This window comes from Aotus nancymaae, unplaced genomic scaffold (genome assembly GCF_030222135.1).
Source record: "Aotus nancymaae isolate 86718 unplaced genomic scaffold, 86718_ANA_hifiasm-v0.15.2.pri h1tg000064l_0, whole genome shotgun sequence".
Classification (NCBI taxonomy): Eukaryota; Metazoa; Chordata; class Mammalia; order Primates; family Aotidae; genus Aotus; species Aotus nancymaae.
This window is the reverse complement of record NW_026988478.1, coordinates 4,648,354-4,672,264: the sequence shown is the minus strand read 5'-3', so window position 1 is coordinate 4,672,264 and position 23,911 is coordinate 4,648,354. Positions and strand designations below refer to the sequence as shown.

The window sequence follows — 23,911 nt, the reverse complement described above, 5'->3', positions numbered from 1 at the left end:
GAAGAACAGAAATGCTTCTTGTTTGGACCATAAATTCTGTGTTCATCCTACCTTTTGCCTACATTGAATTCAGACTTTGAATTCCACTAACGGTGAGTATCCTTATGAGTGCAGACATCCATGTGTTTATGTCTTCATCTGTCTGATCCCTCCTCTGTATATACTTATTGGGAGGAAGACATTAATACTTTCCTTACTCAGACCTGGCATGGTGGCTCGCACCTGTAATCCCAGCACTTAAAGAGGCCGAGGCAGGCAGATCACTTGAGGTCAGGAGTTTGAGATCAGCCTGACCCACACGGTGAAACTTTACTAAAAGTACAAAAATCAGGCAGCTGTGATGGCATGTGCCTGTAATCCCAGCTACTTGCGAGGCAGAGGCAGGAGAACTGCTTGAACCCAGAAGGCAGAGGTTGCAGTGAGCCGAGATTGTGCCACTGCACTTCAGCCTGAGTGACAGAGTGAGACTCCATCTCAAAAAAAAAAACTGTAAAAGTATTATTTTTCCTCCTTTGCTGAGTGTTTCCACTTGTATTATCTCAGTTTATTTCTGTTTATTGGAGTCTTGCCATCTTTACAAGTGCTGCCACTCAGCATCTGCAGCCTCATACTGTTTGTTTAAGTTTGTGGATATGGCTTCACGGTTCCTCGCATATTGTAAGCTCCTCCAGGACAGGAGCCCCATTTCACAGACGCTGTACTGTCGTTCCCCAGTAGTGTGAAACAGCATATATTAAACATTCAGTATAATCATGCACTGGAGCCAGAGGCAGTAGCTTCAGTTAGCATTGTTGTTGAGCTACTATTTAGAGGCAGAGCATATGAATCATTAAAGTGATCTGTACTTTCCTGTTATTTAGTAAGTACATTTTCTTGGTCTTGCCAAATAGAATCTGAAAACTTTCTCCACGGTTCCATTTAAACAGCATGTACCCTTTCCAGATTTTTAAATGTTAATCCTTCCTTCCTTCTTTTTTGTGTGCGTCCTTAGGCTCTTCTCGTGTCTTCTTTCTTGATGGGAGAAGTATTGGCATTTGTCATTTTTCTTAAGGAGTCACATGCTTCCTTCTTAGAGAGCCAGGGCTTGGAAGAAAGTAAGTCTCTGTTACCCTGAGTTCATTTCTTGGTATTTGCATAAGCTTTTGCCAAGTCCAGCTAACCTCTCAGAATGTGGCATGGAGGCTGATTTCAGAATCTGAGGGCCTGGCCTCTTCCTATGACATTTACCACTGCTAAGCTTGAGAGATGACCCAGCTGTTCCTAGCTAGGTAAATGGATGTCTACCTTCAACAAGCAGCTCTTTCAGTCAGGATGGCCTATTCAGGCTGTTTTATGGCCAGATATATCTTCACCACTGCTGTCTCTTGCTAGAACAGTCAGTAATACCAGGCAGGCTTTCAGAAGTGAAATAGCAAATATGACCCTTCACACACAACTGTGGTGGGTCTGGATATAGAAAGAATGCTGTGTAACCAAGAAGCATTATCAAAACTAGAATGTGCGGGGCTTACCAAAAAATGTTGAAGACGTCTTCCACGTGTCATTCTAGGCTCTAAGGATTTTTCCAGCCTCACTTTCACCAGACATCACATTCTTGCACCTGGACGTTAGTTTACAGTACAGACATTCACTCTGCCTAGAGTGCCTGGTCACTTCCCTGCCTACCAAAAGCTTTCACATTCATTTAGCAGACATTTTTTTTTTTTTTTAATCAGAGTTTCGCTCTTGTTACCCAGGCTGGAGTGCAATGGCCCAGTCTCAGCTCACTGCAACCTCCGCCTCCTGGGTTCAAGCAATTCTCCTGCCTCAGCCTCCCAAGTAGCTGGGACTACAGGCGTGTGCCACCATGCCCAGCTAATTTTGTATTTTTAGTAGAGACGGGGTTTCACCATGTTGACCGGGATGGTCTCGATCTCTTGACCTTGTGATCCACCCGCCTCAGCCTCCTAAAGTGCTGGGATTATAGGTTTGAGCCACCGCGCCCGGCCCCATTTAGCAGACATTATTGAGCATCTACTCTGTGCCAGATTTTGGGCTAGGACCTGAGGATACAAAAATGATGGACAAGACCAGGTCCCTCCTGCTCTGCCAGGAGCTCAGTACCTTAACAGGAGCAATGCACATAAACAAATTTTTCCACATAGGATCTTAAGTATAATGATATTCCAGCAATCACAAAAAAAAGTAAATAAATAAAAATAAGTGCAGTGATAGAAAGATGCTCGGGGAGCTCCAGAGAAGGGTGGTTTTCCTTTTTTTTTTTTTTGAGACAGAGTCTCGCACTGTCATCCAGACTATAGTGCAATGGCGCTATCTCAGCTCACTGCAACCTCTGCCTCCTGGGTTCAAGCAATTCTCCTGCCTAAGCCTCCTGAGTAGCTGAGACTACAGGAATGTGCCACCATGCCCAGCTAATCTTTTTGTATTTTTGTAGAGACGGGGTTTCACCATGTTGGTGGGGATGGTCTCGATCTCCTGACCTCATGATTCGTCCGCCTCGGCCTCCCAAAGTGCTGGGATTACAGGCATGAGCCACCGTGCCCGGCCAAGGGGTGTTTCTTATTGCGCATGGAGCTTCTGAGCCCATGTCGTGCTTCCTGCTCCACGCTGCCCCGTACGTTGTTCGTGCTCCTCTCGAACATGCCCTTAGAGCGGTCTGCCTTATGTGTGTCTCTCTCCCCACCAGAGGGCCGGGAGGGCATTAAGACACAGTCAGCCTCTGATTCATCCTTTGCTTTGTGTATTTTATTTGTACTGTCTTGTTGTGTAAAGATAACTTCAGTACTATGTGATGAAATAGAAAATAATTGAAGAATTCAGGGTTGAGAGAAATGTGGGATAAGAAAAGATGAAATCAGAGGTGAGAAGGCCAGGCGCAGTGGCTCGCGCCTGTAATCCCAGCACTTTGGGAGGTTGAGGCAGGCAGAACACTTGAGGTCAGGAGTTCAAGACCATCCTGGCCAACATGGTGAAACCCTGTTTCTATTAAAAATACAAAAATTAGTCAGGTGTGGTGGCAGGCATCTGTAATCCCGGGAGGCTGAGGCAGGAAAATTGCTTGAACCTGGGAGGCGGAGGTTGCAGTGAGCCGAGATCGCACCACTGCACTCATTCCAGTGTGGGCAACAGAGCAACAGTCCATCTCAAAAAAAAAAAAAAGATATCAGAGGTGAGGGTAGTACCCACAGGACATAACAAAAGATTCTTGTCTACTGGAACAGATCCAGAGCTTTGGCTCTCAGCTCCTTAGCAGCTAATGCAAACAGGGAACTAGTCGTTTCTGTGCTTTATGGAATGGGCATAAAATGACATTAAAAGAAAAACTTAAAACGGCATCTGAAAACCAAGACATTTCTCTTAACCGTGCTATGTGACTTGTTCTTTTTTTACAACAACCCTAATTTAGCCTAATGACAGAGCAATTTCAGAGAATGTTCCTTAGTATTTGGCAACTTCTGCAGAAAAGCTACTTCACAGAAGACCAGCTACCCATCTAAACTAGGAACCTTCAGCTTTCCTGTAGAACAGCGTACCTTAATCTTACAACCCATGGCCTCTTTTGGGAAACAAAAATCTCATACCTCCTCTTCATTCTGAGAGGCACCCTTCCACCACGCCAGTCTATAATATCCAAGCCTTTATCTTCATCAGTCAAGAGTATTTCATCTTGCTTTCTCTTAAGTTTGTATTATAGAGACAATAATAGCTTCTTTCCCATATGCAGTTGTTATATTGAATATGACTTTCAAACTATACATCCTATCCTTGTACTACCAATGTTACGCATTTCTGAAATTCCACCTACTCTTTTTTTTGACACGCAGTTTCACTCTTGTCACCCAGGCTGGAGTACAGTGGCGCAATCTTGGCTCACTGCAACCTCTGCCTCCTGGATTCAAGCGATTCTCCTACCTCAGCCTCCTGAGTAGTGGGATTACAGACATCTGCCACCACGCCCAGCCTAATTTTTTGTATTTTTAGTAGAGACAGGGTTTCACCATGTTGGCCAGGCTGGTCTCAAACTCCCAACCTCAGGTGATCTACCCACCTTGGCCTCCCAAAGTGTGAGGATTACAGGCATGAGCCACTGCGCCCAGGCAAATTCCACCTACTTTTTTTTTTTTTTTTGCGATGGAATCTTGCTCTGTTGCCCAGGTTGGAGTGCAGTGGAGAAATCTCCACTCATTGCAACCTCCGCCTCCTTCCATTTTTTTCCCTAAGGGAAGGTGAGTGCTCCTATGTCTGTTGAGGTGCTCCCTTGCTGTTTTCTCCAGGGTCCTCAGAGGCCCCTTTTTTTTCTGTAGTAGGCTGGCAAATCAAATGGTTCCAAGGGTGTCTGGGGCCAGCCTCAGAGCTGTGGTTACAGCTGTGAACCCAGGCTGTGTCAGAGGAAGCTTGGCTTAAGTATAAAAAAACCTAGCAGAACTCAAGGTCCAGTCACCTGTGGAAGAGAGGTGACACTCGAAATGCAGTGCCCACTCCCTCTCCCTCCTGAGATATCTAAACCCAACTTGGTGCTGAAATCTGCGATGCCACAGTGGGCGTGGTCGTGGTTTAGGGGGGGCTATATCTGCCTTGCACAGGTTTGGGGGCCTGATGCAGTGGTCAGGACAGACCTGAAATCTGATTCCAGTGGGATGTCTGGGCAAGTGGCTTAATCTCTCAGCCCACTCCCACCTATGAAATGAGGAGGGAGAAACCTACCAAATAAGGTTCCTTCAAGCATTTAAGTAATGCAGCACTCAATCAATACCAGCTTCTGTGTGTTCACCCTCATTTCTATATCCATGGACTAGAGAAGACAGGATGGGGCATGATGGATGCAGAGGGGAGGGAGGGGTCACGGGAATGATTACCGGAAGGTGATAAGAGCTCTATCTGTACACCATGGCTAAGCTGCGACAAGAAAGCAGAGGGCTGTAAATGCCAGGGCAAGGGATGAAGAGCAAGGAGGTTGGGTCAGAAATGAGACGTCCCTGTCCTGTGTGTCATGCTCCTGGAGGCTGGGCCTCCAGCTGGGCATGACAGCCAGTTTTTCATGTGAGCTTCCCCTTCTAGGATGTGGATCCACAGAGCTAGCAGCCTTGCTGAGCTAGATACTAGCAAGAGTCTCAGAAGCAGATCCCATTATCAAACCAGTCGGGAGTAGGTTCTGGCACAGCCACGCTGTTCCGTGTTCCAGGGAGGCCTCCAGAGCTGCTGCATCACTCTCTCCTTTGTGTACTGCCTCTCCAGTGAGGTGGTTAACTCCCTTGGGAGCAGGGAATTATCTGTCTCTCCTCTTTTTGTGTCTAGCATAGTGCTCTGAACAGTGGGTTTCAGTTAATTAAGCAAACATAAATGTGTTATTCTGGAGCACAGTGTCTTCCTCTGCTCATTACATGATGCTGCTGATCCAGACGTTCTTTCCAAGACAAGTCCGGACAGCTCCTAGGGAGAACAAAGCACCAGGTGTGAGAGAGCAGGTCCTACAGAACTGTTGCTTCCTGCCACAGAGTACTTATGCTAAAACATGTAAAAGTATTATAATTAGGGCACTGTGGTTATTCCCATTTTACAGTTGAAGAAAGTGAGGTTATTCAGCCGGGTCACAGCTAGTACATGGACTCCTGGGTCCAGTGCTCTTTGCACTTCCCTGACCCAGAGGTCTGCTTCCTGCCCGTAAGCCAGGCCCTCCGGCAGGATGCTCATTCCTCAGAAGCGGCCCTTTTCCCACCCTTCATCACTCCGCATTCCCATCCTGAGTACCTACTGTGTACCAGAACATTTCCAGATTGTGGTGCTGGCTGTGAGAGGGCAGAGAGCGAGGTGAACACAGGTCAGATTACCCCAGAGGGCAGCGGTGATAGGGATTTGTTTGTGGAACTCCTTTGGTTCCTGGCACTTGGCTGGACACTGTAAGAATGCCTGTGTTCGCCTGGGCAACCTAGCGACACCCGGTCTCCTGGAAAAAAAAAAAAGAAAGAAAAAAAAGCCAGGCATGGTGGCGTGTGCCTGTGGTCCCAGCTTCTGAGGTGGCCGAGGCTTGAGCCCAGCCCAGGAGGTCGAGGCTGCAGTTGAGACGTGATCGCGCCACCGCACTCCAACCTGGGCGACAGGGCCAGACCCTGTCTCAGAAAAAAAAAAGAAAGGCTGTTACTCGGGAGGAGGGCCCCTCGCCCGACCTCTACCCTCATGAAGAGAGGCTCAGAGGGCTGAAGCGCCCACTCGGCCAAAAGGCGTGGGAGAGGGGCAGAGCAGGGCCAGGGGAAGCAGCTTCCCCTCCTGGGCTGGGCCCGTTTGCCCAGTGCCCAGTCCTTAGTCTGAAGGTGGTGGGCTAAGCGGTGCCCGCGTGTGGGCCAGAGTGCGGGTGTGCAGGTCTCTGGGCGGCCCAAAGAGGGTGTCCCTGCCCGGGAGCCCAGCAGCTGGGCCGGGAGGGTGGGGACGGCGGCTTGGCTGCGCGGGGCAGGCTCCGCCCCCAGGGACGCGGGTTTAAAAGAAGCGAAGGCGGGCCCGGGAGCCGAGCTGCAGTGGAGCGCGCCGGAACCGAGCCGCTGCCCGGGCACAGCTATGGCCCAGCGGGCGGGGGGCGCTCGGCTGCTCGGCGGCCTCCTGCTCTTCGCGCTGCTCACTGCCGGCGTCGCTCCGCTCAGCTGGGATCTCCCGGAGCCCCGCAACAGAGCCGGCAAGATCCGAGTGCACCCGCGGGGCAACCTATGGGCCACCGGTAAGTCTTCGGGGAGCCGGGCAAGCAAGTGGCCCCCACCCTGCTCAGACCCCATTTCCTTCTCAACCCTCTGGCCGTTCCTCAGCCACGGATACTTGCGTCGGAGCAGGTGGGGAACCTTGGGGCTCATCTAATTTAATAGATGCGAACTTGAGACCCCGACAGGTCAGTGACTTGGCTAAGGTCGCGCAGCCAGTTTAAGGCAGGGTTGGGCTAGCTAGATCCAAAATCCCATGCCAGCCGGTGCCCGTTACCGTAGGCGAGACTTCACCGACTCTTCTAACCGCCGTGTGTTTTTGCTGTACCTCCACTTTCCAGGCCCCTCTACACTCCCCACTTCCTACTCTGCCCTTTCTCAGCCCTTGTGCAAGCAGGACACACAACTAGCAGAGCTTCTCCCTGGCCCTGGACCGTCCCACCCTCCTTCCAGCTGTGCCATCCTCTCTACTTGTTCGGGAAAAGCTGAGGGAGCAGTCTTTGCCACCGCCCAGATAACCTTTGTGGCTCCTTGGTGAGGTGGAACGACCAGGAGGAGGAAGGTTAAGTGTCTTCCTGCCACAAGAACGGAACTATGGGAGAGATGAGGAACTTTCCCACTGGGGTAGGGTCCTCGCTCCTTGACTTCCTTGTGCCTGGGCACCTCCTTTCTAGGTCACTTCATGGGCAAGAAGAGTCTGGAGCCTCCCAGCCCATTCCCATTGGGGACAGCTTCCCACACCTCCCTGAGGGACCAGAGACTGCAGCTGAGTCATGATCTGCTCAGGATCCTCCTGCTAAAGAAGGTTCTAGGCATGAGCCTCAGCCGCCCCGCACCCCACATCCAGGTGAGCCAGGTCCCCACTCCAACGCCAGGATGGCCCAGCTGGGGCCATCCCTGGATCCTGCATGGGAGGAATTACCACCCAGCACTGTATTAGGGTGTGACTCCGATCAGGACATTATGGGTGTGGACCCCAGAAAGCCAGGGTTCCAGGCTTTTCCCTCTTGAGGCAAAGCTCAAAGGAGGAACAGTCCAAAGAAAGGAAGCTGACCTTCCCGGCAGACCCCATGGTGCAAGAAGCAGGGAAAGAAGTTCCCCTGACTCATCACCCAGTCTAAAGAAACAGACTGGGCTCATCAGCCTCTTACAACAGGGCCTTTCTCTCCCAGTGCGCACAGCCTTGTCCCACCTGTGCTGCATTAGTCAAGTCCACCTTTGCTGTGCCCTGTGTGTGTTTGTGGCTGGACTGGGACCCTGAGGCCCAGAGAGGGAAAGAGAAGTCAGCAGCCAAGACAGAGTCTGGACCTTGTTCACCTTGACCGGTGCTCTCCCCATTCTCTCATCGGCCTCAGTATCTGGTGGCAGAGTTGAGCAACTTCAGTACGTCTGACATCCTGACATTCTAGGCTGGATTATTTCTTGTTGTGAGGGCTGACCTGCACATCATGGGATGTTTAGCGGCATCCCCGGTCTCTACCCACTAGATGCCAGTAGCACCTTCCCCTGCTTCAAGTTGTGACAACTGAAAAGACCTCCAGACATCACCAGATGTCTGCTGGGGGAGAAGGCCCCAAATCATTTTTGGTTGTCAGTCACTGACCTATGGGATTCAAAGCCCCAAAGCTGGAGCCAGGCCAGCCCTCAGATCTAGCCCAGTTGGGTGGCAGCTCCTCCATTCCCTGCTCCTGGCGCTGTCCTTACTGCACAGCACCCTCCCTGGTCCTGCTGCTGTGAGCAGAAGGCAGTGGAATGTGGTAGAAAGTGGGCTCAGAACCTAGCTACTTAGTAGCTGTGTGCCCTTAGAAATGTCCCTTAACCTCTCTAAAGCCTCATATTCCTCATCCATAAAATGAAGATGATACTGAGGCCGAGGCAGGAGGAGGATCACCTGAGGTCAGGAGTTCAGGACCAGCCTGGCCAACATGGTGAAAACCCATCTCTACTAAAAAATATGAAAATTAGCCAGCCATGCTGGCAGGCGCCTGTCAATCCAGCTACTTGGGAGTCTGAGACAGGAGTATTGCTTGAACGCAGGAGGAGGAGGTTGTAGCGAGCCGAGAGTGCACCATTGCACTCCAACCTAGGTGACAAGAACAAAACTGTCTCAAAAAAAAAAATAAAGTGAAGATAATAATAAGGCCCATCTCCCATTAAATGTGACAGTTTATGTCAAATGCTCAGCGTGGTGCCTGGCTCATAGACAGTCCTTAGTAAATGGGAGCTCATATGAGTCTGTGAGCTCCCTGGCAGCACCTGTTGAGGACTCACCTTCATATCCCCCCACTGTGCCTAGGATATATAGTGTGTGCATTTTGAAGGGAGGGGCATTCCCTAGAAAAGGTCCAACCCCAGCCTCAACCAACATCCCTGACTTCCTGATGCACAGAACCAGCAGCCCCTGAGGACCTCAGATGTAAGGCCTAGGAGCTTGGGCTGGTTGAGTCTGAAGGGAGACAGTGTCACCTCTAGTGCGTTGGTTTTGAAGCTCTGACACATGCAGAACAATTGAGAGTCTCAGAAGCAGCAGTGCATAGGTCTGGGGCTTCACAGTGAGGTCTGGGGCTGGGGACTGAGGACACTGACTAGCCCCTGCCAGGCACTGTACTTGGATTTACTTCCATGAGCTCCTTTGACTATCATGACCACTCTGGGTGGCTGGGGCTGTGTTCCGAGAAAACTGCTGCCCTGACCCCTCCAAGGCAATTCAGGGTGCTCTGGGCCCTGCCTCAGCTGACAGCCTGACAGTGCCCACCTCTGCAGACATCTGGCACTTAGGAATGGCAGGATGCCCTGTCATTATCAGGAGCCCCTCCCTGGCTCAATTCTTCTGTATGTTTCTCTTCAGTACAGGAGGTTGCTGGTACAAATACTGCAGAAATGACACCAATAACGGGGCAGACACAACAGCATGGCTTAGACTGTGCCCACCCAGGGAAGGTGCTGAATGGGACCCTGGTGATGGCCCCATCTGGATGTAAATCCCGAGCTCAAATCTCTGTTACTCCATTACTGTGATTTCTGGTTGGGTCACCAGAAATATCGCTGATGCAGACACAAATTATGTTCCTGCTGTATTTCCTGCTTCCCTGTTGAATTTGTGAATAAAACTTTGCTCTTTACGTAAAATGCCTGGTCCTCTTCTTCCACCCATCTTTTAGGGGCTGGGAGGGAAAGGGGCTGGACAGGGCAGAGTGTTCAGTGAGATAAGGCTGGCTCCAAAAAGTCCGGAATACTCCATGCCATGTGGCCCCAGCCTGGAACTGACTCTGGACTCCTACTCATTCACTTATTCAGCAAGCAAATAATGCCTGTTGTATGCCAGGCCCTGTGCCAGGTGCGGGGTTCTACTCTCACCCCTGCCACCTACTGGCGCAGGCAAGTGTCTCTAGTTTCCTCGCTAGTAAAAGGGGGCTGCAGAAACTACACTGCCGGGCTTTACTCAATTTCCCCGCCGGCCTTGGGCGGGGAGCGCCGAGCTGGGATCCAGACCCTGCCGTCCGCTTACTCTCTTCTCTGGCCATCAATAGGATTGCCAGCGTTAGCAAATAAAAATACAGGACGCCCAGTTAAATTCGAATTTCAGATAAACAATTTTATTTAATAAAATGGACCAAATATTGCAAGAACATACTCGTACGAAAAAAATTATTTACTGTTTACTGAAATTCGAATTTAACCGGGCGGTTCTGTGTTATCTCTGGCTTGGAGCACTAACTGCCCCTCTCTTGGGCTGCAAATATCCGATCTTTTGGTCCTCAAGTCCTCGGAGCTGACACCGGGGAAGTCCCGATTTCAGGTCACTTTGCCCGGAACTTTCGCGCAGAAAACCCGAAACCCAGCCGGGCTGGGACGCAGCGCGGCCTCCTGACCCCGCCCCTAACGGGAGGCCCTGCCCACACCTCGCGAGAGCCGCGAGGCCCCGGAAGGCTCGAAGGCGGAAGTGGGACGCCGGAAGCGGCCTTCGCCATGGATCCTGGGGATGACTGGCTGGTGGAATCCTTGCGCTTGTAAATTTGTGGGGCTGGGAGACGGGAGCTGGGTCCGGAGCTGGCCCGGCGGGCGGATGGGTGCGGGCGTAGACACGCTGGGGATCCTGGTGCAGGGTGGACCAGCTGTGGCCTCGGGGCTCGCCGCCGCGGAGGACTCCGCATAGGCTTAGGCCCCCATCTCTGGGAAATGGCTCCTTCCTGCGTGCGCCAGTTGTGAGACCAGCGCTTATAGAGGAGAAGTGCCCCGTTATTTTGCGCCAGCCCGAGTTCAACTCTGAACACAGATATCTCATTGATTCCTCACGTCAACCTTGGGAAATCTGGGTACCCTGGGAGGTCCACACATGAGGACCGAGGCTCAGGGACATGGGGGACGGGCCTGGTCCCAGAAACAGGGAGTAAAATGCGAAGCAAACTTGGTCCCACGTCTGCCTGACTCCAGAGCTTGGGTCACTGAACCATGCGGCTGCCATCTTGGAGTTCTTTGAGCTGGGAAGTGCTGTGCATCGTGTGATTTTATGTCCCTTTCTTGCAGATACCAGGATTTCTATGCATTCGACCTCTCAGGAGCCACTCGAGTCCTTGAATGGATTGATGACAAAGGTAGTATACCTTCCTGGCCCTAAAGGGGAGGGAATCCCACTCCTGAGCTGGGTTTCAGGGGCTAAGCCTAGAGAGACCCAACCCACTCTTCTGGGCATCTGAGTTACTTGTAGCAATTTGATGCCCCATCAGCACTAATATTCCTCTTATTAAGATCTTTGGCCAGGCGTGGTGGTTCATGCCTGTAATCCCAGAACTTTGGGGGGTCGAGGCGGGCGTATCACCTGAGGTCAGGAGTTCGAGACCAGTCGGGCTAACACGGTGAAACCCCATCTCTACTGAAAATACAAAAATTAGATGGGTGAGGTGGAGCACACCTGTGCACCACCAGCTACTGTGGAGGCTGAGGCAGGAGAATCACCTGAACCCAGGAGGTGGAGGTTGCAGTGAGCCCAGATCGCGACACTGCATTCCAGCGTGGGCAACAGAGTGAAAAAAAAAAAATCTTCAGGCTGGGCACCTCAGGAGGCTGAGGCAGGTGGGTAGGTCGCTTGACCCCAGGAGTTTGAGACCAGCCTGAGCAAGGAAACCCTGTCTCTACAAAAAATAACAAAAATTAGCATGGTGGCCCATGCCTATAATCCCAGCTACTCAGAAGGCTGTGGTGGGAGGATCACTTGAGCCTGGGAGGTTGAGGCTGCAGTAAGCTGTGATCAGGTAATGGGACCACTGCACTACAGCCTGGCTGACACAGTGAGACCTCTTAAAAAAGTATAACCAGATACTCAGTTCCCCCATACAAGGCTGCACACTGAAGGAATTTATCCTTGCTTTGGGGGATTGGGTGGGAGTTTATAGACCTATCCGTGGTCTGAAATCTTTCTTTCTTTTTTTTTTTTGAGATGGAGTCTCGCTCTGTCACCTAGGCTGGAGTGTAATGGCGTGACCTCAGCTCACTGCAACCTGCGCCTCCTGGGCTCAAGGCTGGAGTGCAGTGGTGCCATCTTAGCTCAGTGTAACCTCCATCTCCTGGCTTCAAGCGATTCTCCTGCCTCAGCCTCCCAAGTAGCTGGGACTACAGGCGGGTGCCACCACGCCCAGCTAATTTTTGTATTTTTAGTAGAGATGGGGTTTCACCACGTTGACAGGATGGTCTCGATCTTCTGACCTCGTGATCCGCCTACCTCAGCCTCCCAAAGTGCTGGGATTACAGGCGTGAGCGACCGCGCCCAGCCTGCAATCTAACAATTTGTCACAGCTACCTCTGCTTCTTTTTCCAGGAGTCTTTGTTGCTGGCTATGAAAGCCTGAAAAAGAATGAAATTCTTCATCTGAAATTACCTCTCAGACTTTCTGTAAAGGAAAACCAGGTAACTTGAAATATAAATGCCGAATATATATGCTGACTTTTATTTATTAAACATTTGTGGAGCTCCTGTTACCTACCAGGTATTGTCCTGGATACTGGAAAGAAAGAAAGAGAGCACTAGCTAGGCCTACCCTTATTGTCTAATAGAGAGAGGCAGATACACACAGAGATAAATGCTGTAGAATGTCCCATGGTTTACAGAGAGCTACTGGAGGAGGTGGTCGTTACACTTTATCAGAAATAGATTTAGGGAATGATAAAGGCTATAGAGGGCAGTTGAAATGCTTAGAATAGTTAAAGTCACCTAGTGAATGTGTAGTATATAAGGAGAGGAGAATAGAGTGAGGATGGAACCTCAGGGAACACATTTAAGGGATGAGTACAGGAAGAGGAACCCCCAAAGAATACTAAGAACAGCCTCCGAGGTAGGAGGAATCTCAGAAGAGGTCAGTGTTTCCGAAGCCAAGAGAAGAGAACACCTCAAGAAGAGTTAGTAGCTGTCTAGAGTTGGAATAAAGTCATTCAGATGAGGAACTGAAGAGTTCATTCATAAGACTGGCAGTTGGGAAGCTCTTGGTGACCTCTGCTACAGGATTTTTGCTGGTGGTGGTCAGGCCCAAAGACTAAAAATGAAGATGAAGCTGAGTTAGGAAATGTGGGGCAGGAAGAAGCTAAAGCAGTAAGTAATCGGAAACACAGATCTGAGGGAAGGTTTCCTAAACAGAGGCTTGAACAGAGTTACAGCTGCGGGAAAGTAACCCTTGAAAGGGGAGAGGGTGAAACTGCAGCAGTGAGGGAATATCACAGGGAACACGTTCCTGCTTCCAGAAATAGAAGGTGAGGATAGATCAGGAGTCGAGGGGATAGGATTAGTCAGAGGACAACGGAAGAGTGAGGCATACAGGCAGATGACCTCGAAGGGCCATGTGGGGGCCGGAATTTGAGTGTTTGCTCCTGATTTCCTTTTTGTTTGTTTTGAGACAAGGTCTTGCTCTGTCACCCAGGCTAGAGTGCAGTGGTGTAATCCTGTCTCACTACAGCCTCAACCTCCCAGGCTCAAGTGATCCTCCCACCTCAGTCTCCAAAGTAGCTGGGACTACAGGCGTGTGCCACCATGCTTGGCTAATTGTTAATTTTTTTGTAGAGATGAGGTCTCACTATGTTGGCCAGGCTGGTCTCGAACTCCTAGCTTCAAGTGATGCCTGCCTCAGCCTCCCAAAGTGCTGGGGTTACTGGCATGAGCCATCACTCTTGGCCCCAGATTTCTTAAATTCTTTTTTTTTGAGATGGAATTTTGCTCTTGTTGCCCATGCTGGAGTGCAATGGCACGATCTTGGCTCAGTGCAACCTCTGCCTCCTGGGTTCAAGCTATTCTCCTACCTCAGCCTCCCAAGTAGCTGGAATAACAGGTGCCCACCACCACATCCAGCTATTAAATTCTTTTTTTTTTTTTTTCTGAGACAGGGTCTTACTCTGTCACCTAGGCTGGAGTGTAATGGCGTGATCTCAGCTCACTGCAACCTCCGCCTCCTGGACTCAAGCCATCCTCCGGCCTCAGCCTCCCGAGTAGTTGGAATCACAGGCGTGTGCCACCATACCTGGCCAATTTTTATATTTTTGATAGAGATGGGGTCTCATCATGTTACCTAGGCTGGTCTCAAACTCCTGAACTCAAGCAATCCTCCTGCCTCCCAAAGTGCTGGGACTGCAGGTGTGAACTACTGCACCCGGCCTTTTTAAAAAAAAAAATCTTTAATGAAATAAGAAACAATCCAGGTGAGGTGACTCACGCCTATAATCCCAGCACTTTGGGAGTGGGAGACTGAGGTGGGCAGATCACTTGGGGCCAGTTCAAGACCAGCCTGGCCAACATGGTGAAACCTCATCTCTACTAAAAATAAAAAAACAAGCCGGGTGTGGTGGTGCACGCCTGTAATCCCAGCTACTCAGGGGTGGCTGAGGCACCAGAGAATCCCTTAAACCCAGGAGGCAGAGGTTGCAGTGAACTTGAGATGGTGCCATTGCACTCTGGCCTAGGTGACAGAGTGACACTCTGTCTTAAAAAAATAAATTATCTTAGGGTATCACCATGTTACGGAGTTGAGTCAAATTGTTTAGAATAGAGGCGGCTAGGGCCGGACGTGGTGGCTCACGCCTGTAATCCCAGCACTTTGGGAGGCTGAGACAGGTGGATCACAAAGTCAGGAGTTCAAGACCAGCCTGGCCTGGCCAAGATGGTGAAACCCTGTCTGTACTAAAAATACAAAAAATTAGCCAGGCGTGGTGGGGGGCGCCTGTAATCCTAGCTACTTGGGAGGCTGATGCAGAGAATTGCATCAGCCCCGGAGGCAGAGGTTGCAGTAAGCTGAGATCACACCACTGTACTCCAGCCTGGATGACAGGGTGAGACTCCGTCTCAGGAAAAAAAAAAAAAAAAAAAAGAATAGAGGAGGCTAAGAGGCTAGACAAGGACATAGAAAAACATTGTTCAGCCCAGGAGAGGCTAGATCCTGTATTCCTAGTGTACTTCCCAAACATACTGAATTAGAATCTGAAGAGGGCCAGGCGTGGTGGCTCACACCTGTAATCCCAGTACTTTGGGAGATTGAGGTGGGCAGATCACCTGAGGTCAGGAGTTCGAGACCAGCCTGGCCAACATGGTGAAACCCTACCTCTACTAAAAACACAAAAATTAGCCAGGCATGGTGATGGGCACCTGTAGTCCCAGCTACTCAGGAGGCTGAGGCAGGAGAATCGCTTGAACTTGGGAGGAGGATGTTGCAGTGAGCTGAGATCCTGCCACTGCACTCCAGCCTAGGCGACAGAGCAAAACTCCATCTCAAAAAAAAGGGAAAAAAAAATCTGAAGAGGGAAAGCTCCGGAAAAATGCCAAGTTTATAGGTGGACATGGTGGCTCACACCTGTAATCCCAGCACTTTTTGAAGCTGAGGCAGGCAGATTGCTTGAGCCTGGGAGTTCAAGACCAGCCTGGACAGCATGGCAAGCCTATCTCTTCAAAAAATTTTAAAAGTTTAAAAAGGCTGGGCATGGTGGCTCATGCCTATAATTCCAGCACTTTGGGAGGCTGAGGCAGGCAGATCACCTGAGGTTGGGCGTTCGAGTTCAGCCTGGGCAACATGGCGAAACCCCATCTCTACTAAAAATACACAAATTAAGCTGGGTGTGGTGGTGCACACCTGTAGTCCCCAGTTAGACCAGAGGCTGAGGCAGGAGAATAGCTTGAACCCAGGAGATGCAGGTTATGGTGAGATAAGATCACACCACTGCCCTCCAGCCTGGGCTACAGAGTGAGACTCTGTCAAAAAAAAAAAGGTTTAAAAAAAAAGCCAAATTTGTAGTCATAAAACCCAGAGGCTACAGAAGCTGCAGGGTAGCACCTAGTGCTCTTCATCTTTCCCATCTCCACTCAGCCTTGAGCTGGGGGCTCGCCCTGATGTGAGAACCGATTTCCCTCCCCACTCACCACCAGCTTTTCCTTGTTCCTTCTATGGCCGCCTCCCTTTCCCTTGCCTCCGGTTCCTTACATGGAGATGGTAGAATCTAGTGGCTAACAGTATGGACTTGGGTTAGACAGACTTTGGTTCAGATTCACAACTTAATCCCTGTATGACCTTAGAAAAGTGGCTGAAGCCCCTTGTGCCTTAGTTTTGTCATTTGTAGAACAGGGATAGGTGGTTATAAGAATTAAATGTGATAACTCCCTAAGCACTGTGCCTGACACAGTGAGCACTGGTAAGTTGTAATTGTTATATTTTTACTGCTAGAGGAACCCACCTGGCTTCCAGTGGGAGGATGGAGGGACAAATGGGAATGTGTTCGTTGCTTTCTTTGACGAAGCTGTTAAGCCTCTCTGGCTTTTCTAGGAAGGCCTGGACTATAATGCTTGTGCTATAGTAAAAGGGGCTAGTGAAAGGCTAGGAGAAGGGTTTTAGATGTGCAAAGGAAAAAGGAAGCTGATGTGTAGGCAGCTGAGACCAACATTGCCAGATACCAGCACACCGATGCCTGATCACCAGCTGAGCGCCTTCCGTGGCCTCTGCCAGGCTGGGACCTGACTCCTCACTCAGAGTTCCTCTGAAACATTCATTTGAAGAGCTGGCTCTCTCTGATTGGCTACTCCTTTGTATTTTAGGGCTTATTCCCAGAAAGAGATTTCAGAGTGCGCCATGGAGGATTTTCAGACAGGTCTATCTTTGATCTGAAGCACGTCCCACATAGCAGGTATGGTCAGTTCTTTGATCCAGACAGTCCATACAGGACGGGATGGCTGCAAATGCCTGGGGGTATTCTACCTCCTCATCTCCACTCCCACCTCAGCACATGGGCACGTGTGAGTGCACAAGTGCGTGCACACAGATACACACAGATTTAGAATACAAAGAAATCACTGATGTGGTGTCACAGTCCCCACAGCCCTTTGGTGGAAGTAACAGGTCTACCGGAGTTGCTCCAGGGAATAGATATGGGACAGAAGGATGCTCTTCTGTTGCTCTTGAGTGGTAACTGCTCAACTGGGAGAGGCCAGGAGTCTCCGGGTCAGTTTGTGTGTTTGGCCCCATACTGGTGTCCTCTCTAGGTGACCATCATGACACCTGGAAGCTTGGACTCAGTCTCCCTAAAGTGGATTGATGCTGCCCCTTATCTGTGAAGTGAGAGTGGTTGGCCTTGATGATCTTGCAGTCACATTTCCTGATATGGGAGGTGAAGTTCCAAGCTGAGTGGGCTGGAGAGGGGAAGGGGCCTGTGTGGATAAGCTCCCCATGGTCTGGACTGATTTTATGTCTATTCTGAATAGATTGCTGGTGACCAGTGGCCTTCCAGGTTGTTATCTGCAGGTGTGGCAGGTTGCAGAGGACAGTGGTGAGTGAATTTGACTTGATGGGGTTTGGGGTTCCAGGAAAGTGTGACTCATACACCCCTGTTCCCTAATCATGCCGGGTGCGGTCTCATGCCTGTAATCCCAGCACTTTGGGAGGCTGAAGTGGGTAGATCACCTGAGTTCAGGAGTTCAGGCCAACATGGTAAAACCTGTCTTTACTAAAAATACAAAAATTATCTGAGTGTGGCGGCGGGTGCCTGTAATCCCAGCCACTGGGGAGGCTAAGGCAGGAGAATCACTTGAACCCAGGAGGTAGAGGCTGCAGTGAGCAGAGATCGCACCACTGCACTCCAGCCTGGGCAACAAGAGCAGAAAGAAGTAGACTCAGAGCCAGGTGGGAATTAAAATGCAGTATTTACTTTAATGCAGACAAGGTGAATTAGCAACCACAGCATGGCATCCAAGCCCCAAATGGAGCTTCCTGTATCCTGCTCCTGGAATTGAGTTCACCCACAGAACCATTCTTTCTAGACAGGGGCCAGGGGCAAGGGCAGAGCTAAGGCCACTCAGGTGAGCTCACCTCCTTGGTCACCTCTTTGCAGGCATGCCAGTCCCCAGGAAGGAAAACAGTGAGTGAGCAAGAGGCTGAGCTGGCAAGTCCCCCACTCAGAGAATCACTCTGCTTCCAATGGGAGAGAGAGTGGCAGACAGTGTTCATCCTGTCCCTTCTGGGAGTGGAGGGAAGTCCCCCCATGGGGAATAGTGTTCCCTCCAGCTGTGGGTCTGAGTCCCCTCTCAGGCAGACAACAGAGCATGCAGCCCTCTAGCTTAATCCAGCCCCTTCTGTCCCTCCTTCAGTTAGGGCTTCCTTGGCCAGCATAGAAGTGAGTCTCAGAGGCACAGGCAGCTGCTCTTGGAACTGCCCTTTTGGTTATGTGACCCTCTGTCCCCAGTCCCCATGCTGCCTCACTTGGAAGCTTCCCAGAAATTGCCCAGCAGCCGTTGGCTTCCCCCCAGGCTTCACTGCCACAGAGGGGCACTTCTTGTGCTCATTTGCTCTCTGTGGTCACCGTGGGCTTTCCTAGTTGTTTTGTCACTTGTCCTGTGCTGTCACTTCTGATCATTTGTTTCACTTACTTGTAGTTGTGGGATTTTTTTCCATAATTTTATTGAGATATGTTTTACATATCACATAATTCACCCATTTCAAAAAAAAAAAGCGTACAATTCAGTTACCTTTTTAGTAAATTTAAGAAGTTGTCCAGGCATCACTATAGATCAGTTTTCCAACCTTTTCCTCACCCCACTGAGATCCATTAGTGCCATTTACTGTTCATCCCATTCCCACACCCTGCCCCAGGCCACCACTAATCTACTTCCTGTCTCTGGAATAGATTTGCCTTCTCCGGACATGTCGTATCACTGGCATCATACATACATGTCTCTGTGTCTGGCTCTTTGAACTTAGCGCTTCTGTAGTCTGTTCATGTCATAGCGTGAGCCTGCAGTTTGTTCCTGTTTATGACTGGATAGTATTCCATTGTGTGTGAGAATGCACCACCTTTTGTCCATCCATTCACTAGTTGGTGGATCCAGTTTTTGGCTATTACGAATAATGCTGCTAAGAACATTAATGCACAAGTCTTTGTGTGGACAAATGATTTCATTATTTATTTTGGATAGACAACCAGAAATGGAATTGCTGGGTGTTTGTTTGTTTTATTTATTTATTTATTTTGAGATGGAGTTTCACTCCTGTTGCCCAGGGTAGAGTGCGATGGCACAATCTCAGCTCACTGCAACCTCCATCTCCCAAGTTCAGGCTATTCTCCTGCCTCAGGCTCCCAAGTAGCTGGAGTTACAGTCATCCGCCATCATGCCTGGCTAGTTTTTTTTTGTATTTTTGTAAAGACAGGGTTTTACCATGTTGGCCAGGCTGGTCTTGAACTCCTGACCTCAGGTGATCCGCCTGCTTTAGCCTCCCAAAATGCTGTGATTACAGGCTTGAGTCACTGCGCCCAGCATTGCTGGGTCTTAAGGTAAATTTATGTTGTTTTAATTTTTGGGGACACTTTTACACTTTTCCAAAATGGGTTTATTTTATTTTACTTTATTTTTTTAAACTTAATTTTATTTGTTTTACTTTATGATGGAGTCTTGCTCAGTACAGTGGCTAAATCTTGGCTCACTGCAATCTTCGCCTCCCAAGCAGCTGGGATTAACAGGCGCACACCACCACACCCAGCTACTTTTTGTATTTTTAGTAGCGACGGGGTTTCACCTTGTTGGCCAGGATGGTCTTGATCTCCTGACCTTGTGATCTGCCTGCCTCAGCCTCCGAAAGTGCTGGGATTTCAGGCAGAGCCACTGCGCTCAACAAAAAATTGTTTATGTTCCCACCAGCAATGTATAAGGGTTCCCATTTTTCCATGTCCTCACCAACATTTGTTATTATCTGTCTTTTTGAAATAAAGCAATTTTAATAGATGTGTAATTATATATTATTGAGGCTTTCATTTGCATTTCCCTAATGATTAAGAATGTTGAGGCCAGCATGGTGGCACATGCCTGTAATCCCAGCGCTTTGGGAGACTGAAGTGGGCAGATCACCTGAGGTCAGAAGTTTGAGACCATCCTGGCCAATATGGTGAAACCATGTCTCTACTAAAAATACAAAAATTAGCTGGGCATGGTGGTATGCGTCTGTAGTCTCAGCTACTCAGGAGGCTGAGGCAGGGGAATTCCTTGAACCTGGGAGGCAGAGGTTGTAGCGAGCCAAGATCAGCGAGACTCTGTCTAAAAAATAAGAAAAAAAAGGCCATGTAAAGTGGCTCATGCCTGTAATCCCAACACTTTGGGAGGCTGAGGCAGGTGGGCCGTCTGAAGTCAGGAGTTTAAGCCCAGTCTGGGCAACATGGTGAAACCCATCTCCACTAAAAATACAAAAAAAATTATCTGGGCATCAGGGTGCACATCTGTAATTCCAGCTACTCAGGAGGCTGAGGCAGAAGTGTTTGAACCTGAGAGGCAGAGGCTACAGTGAGCCAAGATTGTGCCACTGCACTCCAGCCTGGACGACAGAGCAAGACTCTGTCTCAAACAAACAAAGGAACTAAAACTTGACTAAAAGCCAAGGATGTTGTTCCATTCAGCGTCAGAAAGATGTGGACTTTCTTGTCCAACTTACATCTGAAGACAGTGGCATCTGTGAGGGAATCTGTACTCGCTAGGCTTTAGCAAGTCACTTGAGGTCATGGAACACGTTTTTGAATAATACCAGTGCATGAATTCTGTACCTGTTACTTGTCACCGAAGGTGTCAATGACATCAGCAGCAGGTTCCTTCCTTTTCTTTGCTTCCACCTGTTCGCCACCAAACTGTAAAAAGCCGGAACTGTTACTGGGGTTTTGAGATGGCATTAGCTTCCATTTGCAAAAAACAGTTTATAAGACAAGTAATAAAGAAATGGAAATGTTTCTCATGGTTTCAAAAATGTAAACATAAGCCAGAGTGGTTATGTCTCAACATCACCTCTTGCCAACTGGCAGCTCCTTTCTTCCTTGACCTTCTAAATGTATAGCGGAAGACAGCTGGCTGGCCTGTCATGTTTCAAACCTTCATTAAAGTTCTAGATTTTGGCCTCTTTTCCTTTTCTCCCAGATGTCATTAAAGCTGTCAACACCATTGCTGTGCATGAGAAAGAGCAGAGTCTCTGGCCTAGGGTGGCTGTCTTCTCCTCGATGGCACCTGGAGTCATCCACGGGGCGAGGCTCTGCAGTCTGCAGGTCACAGATCTGGACTCTGCGAAAACCACGTACACCACAGGTACTGCAGTATTTCGCCCCTTGCTGGCTGCTGCAGCCAGCATCGCCCCTCAGCCCAACTGAGCCACTGTGGAAACTGAGTTCAACCCTCTGTGCCAGGTGTTGGGGAAGCACGGTGAATAAGAGGTGAGCCCTGGCCTCAAAGGGCTCCCATGCTGGGGCAGGATTAGGCAGTCCCAGGAACCAGCACCCAACCAGCTGAGCAGGCAATGGTGAGATGAGTGGGAAGGGAGAAGTGATTTATTTTGCCTGGGACTGGTGGGAAGGGACTTGTGACCAGCCAGCCCTGCCAAATCGCCAGACCCATCTGCCTCCAGCTACTTACCTCCTTTGCTCTTGGTCTTCTAGATGTCAGTGACAGTGAGGAGCTGAGTAGCCTGCAGGTCCTAGATGCAGACACCTTTGCCTTCTGCTGTGCTTCGGGCCGGCTGGGGCTTGTTGACACCCGCCAGAAGTGGGCGCCGTTGGAGAATCACAGCCCCAGGCCTGGTTCTGGAGAGAGATGGTGTGCCGAAGTTGGTAACAGGGGCCAGGGCCCCGGGCCCAGCATTGCCAGCCTTGGCTCAGATGGGCGGCTCTGTCTTCTTGACCCTCGGGATCTCTGCCATCCTGTGAGCTCAGTCCAGTGCCCGGTATCCATACCCAGCCCTGACCCAGAGTTGCTGCGAGTGACTTGGGCCCCAGGCCTGAAGAACTGCTTGGCCATCTCAGGTACTGCTGAGCAGGATTTCGTGTCTATTATCTGATCTCTTTCTTCCAGGGGACTGTAAGGTGCTCAGGAAGGAGCCTGCAGCACCATGATAAACCTGGCTCCGGAAGTCAGAGTTGCCCACAGAGAAACTGTAAATTAACTCTTCAGGTTCTTCAGTGGCAGGCCTTTCTCCACCCTGCCTACTAACCTCCACACACTGGCAGCAGGCCTTTCCTAGCCTAGCAGGAATTCAAGTCTCAGGAGGGGCCTGCAGATAAGACGACACTGGGACAGCCATGGGCTATGTCAGAAGAGGGGACAGGACCTCAAGAGTACTTCTCAGCCTACTTGCCTTTTGAAATGTAGCAAGCCAGCTAGGTCAGCAGGCTCCTGGGTCTAGTCTGGTGGCATCTAGTTGCTTGGGGGTACTTAATGTGGGTATCTAAAAGCCAACAGGAAGGATCCATTGTGGCGGGTGGGGGTTAAAAAAACCAAGAGAGTAAGAAAGGATGATTGAAAATGCTAGGATCCAGAAAGAACAGAAAAGCCAAGCTCAGGTAGAGGAGTGGGCTCTTCAGTAACAGGAAGATGGCAGGATGGGATGAGTGTGTGTGCAGCTAGATCATGCAGGGTCATGAGACTATTCCTCTCCGAAGGCTTCTGTTACCCCATCAAGTCGGAGACAAGGCCATCTGCTGAGAGGGACGCAGAGGTAGGGGACTGTGATCTAGGGCAACTTGAAAAGGTTTGAAGAAGTCTCTCAAGCCTCAGTTTACCGGGGAAAATAAGAATATCTACGTCATACAGTTCTGAGGATTAAGAGAGCTCATACTTGTCCAGAATTAGCCTTTGAGCCTTGCGCATAACAGGTGCACGACGGATGTTCATAGTTACGTGCCACAGGGAGTCATCAGCTGCCAGCACTGAGGGCAGGTGCTACTTACCTGTGGTTAGCCTTTAAGTGCCTTGATTCTTCATCCAATAGCCTGTTTGGTACCATCAAATAAATTATAAGAAGTATTTTAGAGGCTGGGTGCAGTGGCTGACACCTGTAATCCTAGCACTTTGGGAGGCTGAGATGGGAGGATCACTTGAGGCCAGGAGTTGAGCCCAGCCTGGTCAATATGGCAAAACCCCATCATCTGTATTAAGAGAGAAAGAAAAAAATATTTTAAAATAAAAGTATTTTAGGGATTCATTGTCAAACCTCTCTTTTCTGTATTCTCAGGTTTTGATGGCACAGTCCAGGTCTATGACACCACATCTTGGGATGGAACAGGGAGCCAAGCAGAACCTGTCTTCACTCACAGAGGTCACATCTTCCTAAATGGAAGCAGGATGGACCCTGCTCCTCTGGTCACCACCCACACCTGGCACCCGTGCAGACCAAGGACTTTGTTATCAGCAACAAATGATGCTTCTCTGCATGTCTGGGACTGGGTGGACCTTCGTGCCTCTTGCTGACACCAGCATCTTTCCATCCAGGCCTCTAGAAAGGGGAGGAGCTGCTGTAGTAGCACCAGTACTGATGCAGGACTCAAGTGACCGCCAGTCCCTGTTACCAGCTGTGTGGCCTCGGGCAAGTCAACCAGCATCGCTTCGCCTCAGTTTTCTTAGCTGCAAAATGAGGACATAAGAACCACCTTGCAATGTTATTGTGAAGGTTGGAAGAAATGCGTGGCATAATCAGTTCTTATTTGGTAGCCACTGTTAGTTCTGGGAGTGTAAAATGGCAGTGTTTGTCCTTGTCTTCTTCACAGTATCATAGGGAGAATCAGAAGAGCTAACAAATATAAACATTCTTTGTGAACTTTTTTACAGAAGAAAAAATGTATAGGGGCCAATAAACGAAAAAATCCCAGCCCTAGTTGCAATTAAGGAAATAGCAATTAAAACAAGATTTCTGCTCCTCTCAAGTGGTTCTCATGGGGACACAGGTGTACTTTCCCACACCTGTACCTCCAGGTGAT

The 23,911-nt window shown here is 49.7% G+C and overlaps 3 protein-coding genes across 4 annotated transcripts in view; 2 read left to right on the top strand and 1 right to left on the bottom strand.

Moving 5' to 3' along the window:
- Window positions 1-6,502: 6,502 nt before the first annotated feature.
- On the top strand, window positions 6,503-9,809 carry NMB (neuromedin B). Of its 2 annotated transcripts, none has more exons than XM_012449068.2 (3): window positions 6,503-6,706; window positions 7,358-7,530; window positions 9,537-9,809. In XM_012449068.2, the coding sequence occupies exons 1-3, from the start codon at window positions 6,550-6,552 to the stop codon at window positions 9,699-9,701; spliced, it is 495 nt and encodes a 164-aa protein (XP_012304491.2). In that variant the 5' UTR covers window positions 6,503-6,549; the 3' UTR covers window positions 9,702-9,809. The 2 variants fall into 2 exon arrangements, with proteins under 2 accessions (XP_012304491.2, XP_012304508.2); XM_012449085.2 differs by having other exon boundaries at window positions 9,532-9,809.
- An 818-nt stretch (window positions 9,810-10,627) lies between these two features.
- On the top strand, window positions 10,628-23,857 carry WDR73 (WD repeat domain 73). Its single transcript, XM_021677493.2, has 8 exons — window positions 10,628-10,693; window positions 11,211-11,278; window positions 12,499-12,587; window positions 16,740-16,828; window positions 17,403-17,467; window positions 21,087-21,251; window positions 21,599-21,961; window positions 23,170-23,857. The coding sequence occupies exons 1-8, from the start codon at window positions 10,653-10,655 to the stop codon at window positions 23,403-23,405; spliced, it is 1,116 nt and encodes a 371-aa protein (XP_021533168.2). The 5' UTR covers window positions 10,628-10,652; the 3' UTR covers window positions 23,406-23,857.
- Window positions 17,822-23,911, bottom strand: part of LOC105714967 (putative SCAN domain-containing protein SCAND2P) — a 22,781-nt gene continuing 16,691 nt past the window's right edge. The window contains 3 exon segments of the mRNA XM_064366190.1: window positions 17,822-21,227; window positions 21,576-21,742; window positions 22,886-23,558. The gene's annotated coding sequence lies outside the window, so the exon portion shown is untranslated.